This window comes from Sciurus carolinensis, chromosome 1 (genome assembly GCF_902686445.1).
Source record: "Sciurus carolinensis chromosome 1, mSciCar1.2, whole genome shotgun sequence".
Lineage (NCBI taxonomy): Eukaryota > Metazoa > Chordata > Mammalia > Rodentia > Sciuridae > Sciurus > Sciurus carolinensis.
Genome location: NC_062213.1, coordinates 120,199,143 through 120,210,938, shown reverse-complemented (window position 1 = coordinate 120,210,938; position 11,796 = coordinate 120,199,143). Strand labels below are relative to the sequence as shown.

Genomic DNA, 11,796 nt, shown 5'->3' with positions numbered 1-11,796 from the left:
GCCGTGAGAGCTGGTCTGCGTTTCCCAGGCGCGGCGGCGGAGCAGCAGCAGCAGCAGGATCCGAATCGGAGCGGCCACAGCCCGGGGCGTGTGCGCCCCGCGCGGAGCGGGCTCGGGTTCCCCACGGAATGTCCCCGGGGCGCCCGGCGCGCTGACCCCGCAGCCACCTCCGCTTTTGGCGCCTGCCGCCTCCCTCGGGCAGGCTCGGTGTTCGGGACTGCGAGCTTCCCGGCTCCTGGGCAGTGGGGAAGCCCCCGGGGGCGGGTGACCTCAGCTGGCCACGACCCAGCCCTCCCCTGAGCGTATTTCGCTTAAGATGGCAGCGGAGTCAGGGGAACTAATCGGGGCTTGCGAGTTCATGAAAGGTGAGGAGAGCCGTCCCGCATCCTTCAACCTTTCCACACCCCCAACTCTTCACTTCTTGTTCCTTTGTCCCAACCTCTGTCCCGGGCTTCTCCTGGGCCCCTCAGTGCCCTGCAGCTGTTGCGCGCGCTCTGGTCCCGGCTTGCTACTCTCCTGTCCCCGAGGACCCCTTGCTTCCGGCTTCTTTCTTGCGTCCCTCGTTCCCTCTGCAGCTCCCTGGTAGTGGGACAGCGCTGGCTTCTGCCAGGTCTTCACTTAGCAGCTGGTGGGGAACTTACTCCGGTTAATCCTTTCGGTTGCCTTTACCCCCACCACCATGGCTGGCCTCGGTTTTTGGGACTCCCCCCAACCACACCCCCCTGTCTCTCTTCCTCTTCTTGAAGTGCAGAACTGCAGGGGAGAGGCTCGCCTCTCTTCCCCATATGCAGCTGCTGAGGTCTGAAGATTTCGGAACCAAACTTGCATCTCCAGTTTTGCGGGTACCGGAGCTCTGTCTACACCCACAGGCCTGAAATAAGGGGGGCGCCGGCACTCTGCCCCTGGCTGACGTCCTCCGTCGGGTCCTCTTCTCGCCTTTCTAACTGTTATACTGTTGGGTCTCTGTCGCTTTCTGGGAGAGTTCAGGTTTCTGCAAGAATCCCACGTGTTAATGGGGTCTTTAAATTATGTTTACAGTTGTTATTTTTGAACTTTTGTGTATTATCACCACCCTTCACCTCACTTTCTTACTTCTCATGTTTTCTTCTGTCTTTTAAATTTGTCTTTCAGATCGATTATATTTTGCTACTTTAAGGAATAGACCAAAAAGCACAGTAAATACCCACTATTTCTCCATCGATGAGGAGCTGGTCTATGAAAAGTAAGTTTCTATTGTTCTTCCCCCACCCCTTACCCGTTTCAACAATTTAGCTTGTTGGTTCTTAGGTGAGGAAACACTATGCACCTTTATGGCAGTTTTATTCACTTCTCCCTCACTGGTGTAGGTAACAATATCAAGTTGTTTATTTTATTTTATTTTTTGGGGGCACCGGGTCCTTGGGGAAAAGTATAAGGAAAAGTAACATTTGAACTTGTCCACATCTCAGTCCTTTTTAGACTTCTGTATATATTAATTCTTTCTACCCTCACAACAAACAGCCAATATAGATTCCTAACACTCCCCAGAGTGGGACCAGGCAGTCACATACTCTTATCTTTAACAGACTCTGTAATTGGCCTGTGAATCAGTTGCCAAGTATTTATGGAGCACCCCCGGGTACAGGGCAGTGTGCATATTACGGGTGCTTAAGCTGTGCAGTTCATAAGATTTCTGTGAACTGCAAATGGTTTTGTTTGTGTAACTTGTTTTCAGAAAGTGGGACAACATGAACTGCAGGGAGCTGTATCCAAGTTCTATGGATTTTACCTGTATGATGGATTACTGATAGAGTTATTTTACTTAGGTTCCCTGAACTTCATGATATTATTTTCTTTGCTTTTGAGGATGTGGTATAGGAGTGCTCATTTACTTTCTTTCTTTACTTTTCATCTGTGGGTTAGGATTTGGGAGTGTAAAATAAGAATAGGGAACTGTCTTTTGTGACCATTGGTCTATGGGAAAAAGGTATTTTAATGTTTTAGGAATAGTAAAAATTTAATTGAAAAGAGATAAATATTCAATAAAAGCAGTAGGTTATAAGGAATAAGAAGGCTGAATTGACTTGGTTAGTGCCAATAAGAGGCTGGGACTGTAGCTCAGTGATGGAGCCCTTGCCTAGCATGTGTGAGGCCCTGGGTTTGATTCTCAACAGCACATAAAAATAAATAAAACAAAGGTATTGTGTCCATCTACAACTAAAAAATATTTTTAAAAAGTATTGATATATCAGAGTACCCATTCCAATTTAAACATTTAATTTCACTTGTTACCTTAACCAAATGTGCAATTGAATGAACACAGTTAAATGAGCCATAAAGAGCTTCCTAGAACTTGCCTGTTAAAAAAGATATTGACAATTCTGCCTGAGGATTTTTGGGAACTAACTGAATGAGTTTTCTGGACCTTCAAGAGCTATCTTTTATTTGAGGGAAAACAATCTTTGTCACTTCATCATAGGAGTTCTTGAAGCTGATTTCTTCAGGACGTTTCTCTTAGTGGTGCTGGGAGGAGGATGCTTCTTGAATGGCTGAAGTGAGAGTGGGAATGAAAGAGCCCTTTGCTATTGCTCATGAATGCCCAGAGTTGCTGAGGCAGAGAGGTCTAAATCTCTGGTGTCAGATTACAGCTCTGCTCCTAGACAGAATGGAGTTATGTGCAGCCTGCTCCCTGACCCTGTGTACCTGGTTGATGTCACTGCCAGCAATGTTTATTGAGTGGTCATTCTGTTGTGTGGCTTTCTTTTTGTGAGTTTAGGGACTTCTTGAGAATCTGAGGGTAGGGACTTTGTATATTCCATTATGTTCAATTCTGCAGTGACTAACGTGCCAGAGGTTATTAATATGTCATTGAACAAGCTCCAGTCTTGAAGTCTGAGTCACTTCTCTTGGGATTGCTAGGTGGTGGATCTAACAGAAAATTACATTTAGCCAACTAAGCACAGTGTAAAATGACTTTTAGATTCTAAAGTTGATGTATGAGGACAATTTTTTTGGGGGGTGATTTTAATGTTATATAATAGGGCTAATGTTTATAATAGGGCTAATTACAAATTGTATTCCTTCTGTATCTATTCTACCTTTTTTCTGATATCTTATAAGGAAAGACTTGCTAGAGAGGGTATTTGGTTTATTTTGTGAGTTTGGATATCATTTGAAATGATGATGAGGACCCAGCTTGACAGAGTGTGTCCTAGTCTGGACTTGCTCTCTTGTCAGAGCAGTAGCTATGGTTCTGATCATCCACAACCCATCTTTATCGTTATCCCAACATATTACACTGTGCAAGGTGGTGCAGAGAACAAAACAAGGATGAATGCACATGTTACTTTCAAGGAACTGCAAGCCAAGAGGTGAGTAACAGAACTGCAGTTAGAGATGCAGGAAAGAAAACTGCCCTGAGATAGATATCCCCCTGTGTTTGGAGGCATTCACAGGGAGGTGGGTGCATCTGGTGGAGGGGTTCAGAAAAGACTTCGTGGAGGAGTTAAGACTGGCTTAAAGGATGGACAGGACTTTAATAGGCAGGAACATGAGAGGAGAAAGAGGAGAGGATGCAAGGATGAGGAGGGAGGCTCAGGTCGTGTGCTCTGGGAACAGTCTGTCCTCCACTTTGCCCAGTGTGTATATAGGTCACATGGGGAAATGTGGAATACGAAACCGAGAGGTCAGCTGGGGAGAGCTTGAATGCCAGGGTGAGGAACCTTGGTGGAATACCATGGGACTCTCCTAAGAATTTTGGGCAGGTACGGTGTAACTGGATTTGCAAATAATGGCAAACATTTACTGAGTGTTTAAAGGTGTGCCAAATGTTGTCCTAGGTACTCCACAACTATGAATTCATTTCGTTTTCACAACAATTTTATGAGGCAGGTGCTGTTGCCATCCTGTTGTACATTGATGAGAATAAGGGACAGAGAGATTAGGTAACTCACCCAAGGTTACAGAAGTAAGTAGCAGAGCTGGTATTTGAATCAAAACCATATAGTTCCAGACGACACATCTTCTCTCAAACAATTGATATGACAGCATCATTTTAGACAGAATAGTAAGAGCCCCCATAGAAACATTCTGGGATATCCAAGGTGAAGAAACAAGTGCTTAAATTTAAGATGGTGGCAGTGAGGATGGAAAGAAGGGATCTGAACCATGTGACCTGGCAACAGATCAGGGCTGGTTGGTGGAAAGCTAAGGAAAAAAGAGTCTAAGAAGTTTTTAAGAGCCTGGGAGGTGAGCCTGCAGGTGCCACTAACTGAAACAAGAAAGGAGGACAGCTTTGGTGAGAAGATCATTCCATCTTGGTCAGATGGAATTTAAGAAATTTTAAGGCATATTCACATCACCATTGAATATGACATACTTTTGAAGAATTTAAATTTAGGAGTTTCAAGGAGATGATAAAGTAGTAAGAATGATGCAGTTTCTGGGGAGGGAAAGAAGATATCATGATCTGTATTGCACAGGTAGACCAAGGGAAGGAATTGGAAATAAGCAGCCAAAGAAGTGGAAAGCCACTGAAGGAGAGAGGGACAGAGGCAATGGAATCCATCCCTTAAGCTCCACTCCATGAAAGTATGGACTGAGAGAGATTGTCAGTCCCTGGAAGGGCATGTAGCAACATGGGTTCTGTCTGTGGAGGAAGTCCTGCGGGAGAGAGAGGTCTTGATGGTCACATCATGATATGCCTGTCCCTAAGGAAAGGAGTGTGTTTATATGCATTATCACACAGGGCCTCATACAGCTCTTTCTAAGTCTGTAATTGTTTGCTGAATGTTTCAAAGAAATGCTGCCTTTCTGGCTAAATTATCACCTTAGAAACTATTAAGTGGACTCTTTAAATACTTAGGCTGCATTTGCTCTGGACATAGCTGTGTTTCTTGCTGATGTTTATTTAGTTATAAAAGAATGATAGCACTCTGATTGAAATGGCAACCTTCTGAGAAGGCATTGGAGAGACTAACAGAGCAGCTTCCTGAGGTAAGTCTATTAGAATGAAAGTTTAAATTTTCTGCTTGATTTTTAAACAGGACTTACCTCATTACTGTAAATGTTTTAACAGTTTTAATAAAATGTAGATGATAAAAAAAATCATATTTTGTCCCCAGAGTTAAAACAGTATAGGTTAACAAACTTGTGATACAAAAATAGTTCCATAAAAAGGCACTCTTTCAAAGAAGATTTATCTGTGTTTGATTAAGCTACAAAAAATGCATAAACTCTCCAGAAAGGCTAATTCTTCGGTATTGGAATTGGTCCCTGTAATCCAAATAGAGGCTTACTTTTAATAATGTGGTTCACTTTTTAAAAAATTTTGGCCCAAGAATTAGCAAAATCTGATATGTTAGTTGTTATAACCTTTGTGTACCCCTCTTAATGGTGATCACTGGTGTGGGGTAGGTGTTAATGGCATGGAAAGCCAGTTTCCTGTGAAGGGTAAGGGCTGGGATCATCATTTTCAGCCTGGGTTTGCAAAGGAAGAGTATTGAAAGTGCAGAAAAGAACTCTTCAAGAGATATATCTGGGGGACCGTGGCTGTAGCTCAGTGGTAGAGCACTTGCCTAGATTGTGTGAGGCACTGGGTTCAGTCCTCAGCACCACATAAAAATAAATAAATAAAACAAAAGTATTGTGTCCTTCTACAACTAAAACAAAAATAAAAAACAAACAAAAAACAAGAGATATACTCTGGGGACTGAATTTTAAGGAGTTTCTGAAGTGACTCCAAGAAATTTACCAAGTATGGTAGCATGTCAAGAATAAAGAACCTCTGACAATGACTAATTAGCTAAATGAAAGATTTAAATAATCAATTTTCATTTAAACTTTATTAAAACAGTCTGATATGAATAGATCCAAGAAAATCATTTAAAAAAAATTTTTTTTGTACCAGAGATTAAACCCAGGGACGCTTAACAACTGAGCCACATTCCCAGCCCTTTTAATATTTTATTTTGAGATAGGGTCTTGCCAAGTTGCTCACGACCTCACTAAGTTGCTGAGACTGACCTTAAACTCGTGATTCTCCTGCCTCAGCCTCATGGGATTATAGGCATGCCCCATTGGGCCTGGTCATTCAGGAATTTATTGATAAATGATTTATAAAAGAAAGATCTCTTCCTTCTTCCCTCCCTCTCGCTCTCCCTTCCTTCCTTCCTTCTTTTCTTTTGGTACCAGGGATTGAATCTAGGATCACTTAATCATTGAGTCACATTTTCAGGCTTTTTATTTTTTTTAAATTTTGAGACGGGGTCTCACTAAGTTGCTTAGGACATTGCTAAGTTGCTGGCTTTAAACTTTTAGTCATGCCGCCTCAGCCTCCTGAGTCGCTGGGATTACAAGTGTGTGCCATAGCACCCAGCTAAGATTGATTTCTTTAATCTCATCCATTGCATAGGTTTGAGTCAAAATGTGATTATAGAACATCTTTGAGTAAAGTACAGGAAAACTTCTCTTGCCTGGAAATACTTATGGGAATGAGTATTTAGGTTATATGTAAGTGAGAAGAAAACTCTGGTTTTTCTGTTTTTATGTCAAGTTTAATAGGTAGCAGGATAATCTAATGGGAAGTTGGATGCCACCGAAGTTCATGTACACATATACATATACACGATCTTAAAGAGCGTTAGGATTATCATTTATTACCTTAGCTCTCATTACAAATTGCTGTGATATAGGAAGAAGGGGAGATTTGGTTGAATTTAGGAGAGATTTTTACCATGGGAATATCAATAAAGTCATAACAGTGACAACAGTATGTCCTGTGTCAGGTAGCAGTTTGTGTGCTTCACACGCACATTGCCTCAAATAATCCTCAGAACAACGCTAGCAGCCAGGTGCTGTTACATCCTCCTCTTTACAAATGAGGAAACTGAGGCCCAGCGAGAATAAGTCTATTTTCCAAAGTCACTGAGTTAGTAAGTGGCAGAGCTGTAGTTCCGTCTACAGGATGACTGTCCTGGAGTCCATACTCTTAGGTTTCTAGCAAGTTCCCAGTTGTTCTGCACCTGAGGAAGTGGGGAGGGTGTAGGGCTTTGCCCCTCCCTGCCAGACTTGACTGCCCTAATTTGGGTGTGATGATAGCTTTAGTGAGAAGTGTGCCCCGACAGCATGTGCACAAGCTGTATCCCAGTCATTCCCAGGATATGTCCTGATAATTGAAAGTTTTTTGGTTTGTGATTCCTTTTTTGTACATGTAATTTTGTTTTTTCTCCTTACAGTGTACTGCCAAGGAGAGAGAAAATAAATTGAGTTAGTTATTATTGTATATTAGTAGGACATGTGAAAATAAAAGAAGCCCAGTTTTTATAAGCCTGTGAAATCTGCTTTTGTAGGCTATCTGGTGATACGTGTTCTTACCTGGTGTAACTTAAGATATAATGATTTCTCCTAAGAGTCTAGAAAACTAGTTTTTAAAAGATGGTAGGTTTATACTGTCTTCCCCCCTTTCTCCTTCCTTCCATTCTCTCTTACAAAAATAACCAGTATTGTTCAGGCCTACTTTTCATATCTTCTGTTTTTAACACCTGAGTTTTAGGCATGTGCTTGTGCATGTATACACCTATTTATATATTATGAGGAAGTAGAATTATCTGTACACATTCAAAGTTTTTTTTTTTTTTTTCCTGTTGGGGTTCAAACCCAGAGTCTTGCATATTTTAGAAAAGACTCTACAACTGAGCTACATCCCTAACCCTCAATTCTTAATTCTATGATCCACTAGAGTGAAATTTTACTTTTTAGATATTGATTTACTTAAATATAATAATATTGATTTATTTAAATACTCTATTTTGACCTCTTGGGCATTCATGATACGTAGGCAATCTGTAATCTTCATAATGATAAATTGTTCAGTTTTTTCAGTTTGCTTAAAATAAGCCTGATGAAAATGCAAACTTCAGCTGAGGTGCTAAGGAGTTTTCATAACAGCACTCATCTTCATTAGTCAGCCAGAGAGTGATCCAAGTGGGCTGCAACGGCCCAATAGGGAGCTGTCTGCATCCAAGTGTTTTCTGTGCCAGGTCACCACAGGGCGGCTTCATTATTTTGTTTGAAGTAGATTCCTAAGACATCAGATGTTCTTATTTGTAAGTTCATAAACACATTCTCAAGGCCAAAGTAAATGACTTTTACTTAGCCACAGCTCAAAACACCTTTGTGTTAAAAAAGGAAAAAAAGAAAAGACTCAACACATTTTTACAGGACATAAATGGTATTGAAACTTGTGATTGAAAATTGGTATACACAAAACTAATATTTAGGTGGGATAGATTGTGATGCAGAACACTGTGAGAGATACACAAAATGAAGCAGGAAGTGGAAATGTAGACTGTAGAGCAATATATGCCCAAAGCTGTAGATGTATGTGTTAGGAGTCCAAGAAAGGAAGATTATTATTGCCTGGGGCATTAAAGACTTTACAGAGTGATGTTTGAAGCAGTGGTTAAAGGGTGTGTAAAAAGCAAAGAGGACATTTTATGATCTCTGTGAGGACCAGTAGGACCAGTTTCTGCTCACCATTGTATCCATTTGCCTAGCACAGCACCATAGAGATGGTGCTCAAGAAATTCAAGTGAGTGAAGGATTATGAAAGGAAGAAAAGGAAAAAAAAAAAAAAAAAAAGTTTTCAGGCAGAGTCATGCATGAGAAAGGACACAAGAAGTGTTGGGAATAGCAAGATTCTGTTAGCTGAGGTGTATTATTTAAATGGAAAGAAATTGCAGGTTAAGGATGGGCTGGAATGAGGGGGGAGCCCTTTGGGTATCAGTTAGTTCTGCTTATGTATGAAGGGCAGAGGGACTAATCAGGGCTTTGATTGGGACCAGTACTGCCAAGGCCAGCAGGTGGTAGTCAGTGAGGCTAATGGCAAGGATTGGATTTTGGTCATAGCAATAGGAACAGAAAGGCCACATAGGGAAAGGCTAGAGAGGATGGATTGATTAGATTTAGGACTGATCAGATGAGGTGGGGAAGGAGGAAGTGGAGGTGAGTGTAAAGTTTCTAGCTTGGATGATGGGGAAAAAGTGACAGGTTTTAAGTAGGTGAAGTGTGTAAGTCAGAAGGAGGAGCTGCACCTATTTGCTGTTCTGTTTTGTTTTATTGGATGGGAAATAGGAAGTCAAAAGTGGGGATCATCGTAATGAAGTTTTTGTCTTTTGTGATCTCTAAGTAGAAAATAAACAATGCCTTTCCTGGATATTTAGATATTTACTTATTTAAAATCTGGGCAGGTGGACAGGATAGCTGATCTCAAGTTCCTTTCTGGCTTGTTGATTAATTGGGCTTCCTACACTTAATTATGGAATCTACTGGTTCTTTAAAAAAGTTCTTTTGTAAAGCTTTAGTTTCAATTTACTTAAATAAAAAGTTTTTTGTTTTTTTTTTTATTCAACCAAATACTTTCAGGACCACCAAAGAATTTTACATTGAATGAGATCCATCGAAAATATTGCTCTTGGGGCTGGGATTGTGGCTCAGTGGTGGAGTGATTGCCTAGCATGCGTGAGGCACTGGGTTCGCTCCACAGCACCACATATAAAACTAAATAAAATAAAGTTATTATAAAAAATATGCTAAAAAGTTGCTCTATTTGTAGAAAGTATGTAATATTTCTAATCCTTGAGAATTTAGAAATATCTACTAAATATTCACATTTATTTAAAAAGGGAATTCCTTTATAAGAAAAGTTTGTGTGACCTATGCTTTTGAAATAAAATGTTTCTTTTTATATTAATTTATTAATTTTGTCTTAAACATGTTCACATCCCATTAATGAATCAAAGAATTTGCCAGTTTGGGTTTCTTTTGTTATTAATTTCCTATTGGAACCAGAAAAAGTGATTTGTTTCAAATTTGATCGACTTGATCAAGATGTTTTAGTAAAGCACTTTATTTACCTTTGCTTGAATGTGGTTTCAACAAGGTGATTTCTACAGAGAGAATTAAAATTCAATTTTTATTTTTATTTATTTATTTATTTTTTGTGGTGCTGGGGATCAAACTTGGAGCCTCGTGAATGCTCAGGCAAGGACTCCACCACGAGTTCATGCCCAGCCTGGAAAATTACATTTGAAGTATAAAAGCTTTAGACCTTTTTAAATGAATATGTTTTTGCCTTCTGAAAGAATTTACCAGTCATGATCCAGTTTTCTTTGCTATAATATTCAGACTCCATCATTAAGACTACATTGACTAAACAATTTCATTGTAATTCAGGGATAGGTTTAGGAATTTCTAAGGAATAAAGGGCTCTTTGCTGATGTGCCAGATGGCTCCTGTTTGCTAAACATCTTGTGTCTTTTAATGGTTTTAATTTATGTAGTCACTTTTTATTGATGATTTACTTCTATGAGTTCAGCCCTCTCTTGGTGCTCTTGCTGTTGAGTTAGCTTTCCGGCGCTTTGAATGTACTGGCCCCTATCAGCTGCTTCCACCCTGTGATCTGCTGATGATTCTCACATACCATAGGCGTAGAAACCAGATATCATTTTAATAACATTGGGCATGAAGTAAGACTAAATAGACTGAGCGAGACTGGCACTTTTATAAACATAGCTAAAGGGCATGCATGTTTTTTGTGGCTGGCTTCAGAAGAAACAATCCAACTTTGTTTTTGACCTACTTATGATTCAAATTCACTTATATTTCAGATTGGTGAGATTTCTAAATTGAGATTCTTAAATAAGTGATTTCTTATTTTATACATTTCTCCATGTTTTATGGGAGTATGAAATCAATATGGCATTTTCATTAGTCCCAGTAGTCCAAATTATTGCTTCTCTGCAGCAGAATTAATCAGAAATGTTAAAAATATTTTTAAATGTTTTGGTAAGTATGAGATAAAGAAGGCAGCATACAAGGTCCCTTCTGGGAAGCTGGGTGTGGTGGACTTGTGGCGCAGTGCCTTCCCGTTATGCTGGACCCTTTCACTAGTGCCATGCTGTGTATGTCCCACAGGCTCCATGGTAGATTGCCTGCAGCTCTAGAAAATCCAAAAGCAAAGGTTTGAGATGATTTGAGCTCAGTATAACTCTTAGAATTGAAATAATTCCTAAGAAAAATATAGTTGCGGTGATAAATCGTTGGAGTGAGTCTTTCTGGATTGGGTTACTTTACTTCTGCAGCAGGGCTCCTTTGGAGCAAACCACAAATAAAATGTGGCCCCAGGGAGAAGACTGGGGTGATGTCTAACCTTTCTGCACATAAAAGGGGTGAATGATTTTGCTATTCTCAGCCCCTTACTGCCTCTTCCTATTTAGGTCTTTTTTGGGGGGCTGCTTTTGGTTATTTCATCTAGGTTTGTACCCAAAACTTATAAAACATTTGATATGATACCCCTCCTCACGCTAAGCTGGTGTGTAGTTTCTAGTGATTAGAATGGAAGAAGGAAGTATTTTTACAAATGAACCAATCATATCACAATCTTTTATTTATTTACTCAGTGTTCTCTGTGCCAGGTGCTAAGGATAGGAGAGTGAGTAAATTTTAACCCAGCCTGTTTTCATGGAGTTTATAGTCCATAGGAAAGACATTCGTAAAATATTGAAGCACAAGATTATATGTAAGTTCTCTTAAAGAAAGACCTTGTATTCTTTGAAGGCACACAGCAAGGGAGCCTATGGGGTATGTGTGGAAGGAGCAGGGTCTAGGAGGAGGGCATAGAATGGGGGTCAGAAAATCATTACTTGAGGAAGTGTGATTGGGGCTGAGACCTGAAGGATGAGTAGGTATTAACTAGACCAGGCATGTGCTAAGGACCTAAGGCAGAAACTAATAACTAAATTCCCATGACTTGAGTTT

At 40.3% G+C, this 11,796-nt stretch overlaps 1 protein-coding gene across 4 annotated transcripts in view; it reads left to right on the top strand.

The window, feature by feature from the left end:
- Positions 1–225: 225 nt before the first annotated feature.
- The window catches only part of Cdc14a (cell division cycle 14A), a 170,028-nt gene continuing 158,457 nt past the window's right edge, over positions 226–11,796 (top strand). For all 4 annotated transcript variants that reach the window (XR_007109763.1, XR_007109762.1, XR_007109761.1 and 1 more), the window contains exons 1-2: positions 226–365; positions 1,132–1,222. Coding sequence is in view for 1 of the 4 variants with exons in the window: in XM_047560390.1 (XP_047416346.1) it covers positions 317–365; positions 1,132–1,222 (140 nt within the window). In the remaining 3 variants the exon portion in view is untranslated. The remainder of the gene's footprint in view (positions 366–1,131; positions 1,223–11,796) is intronic.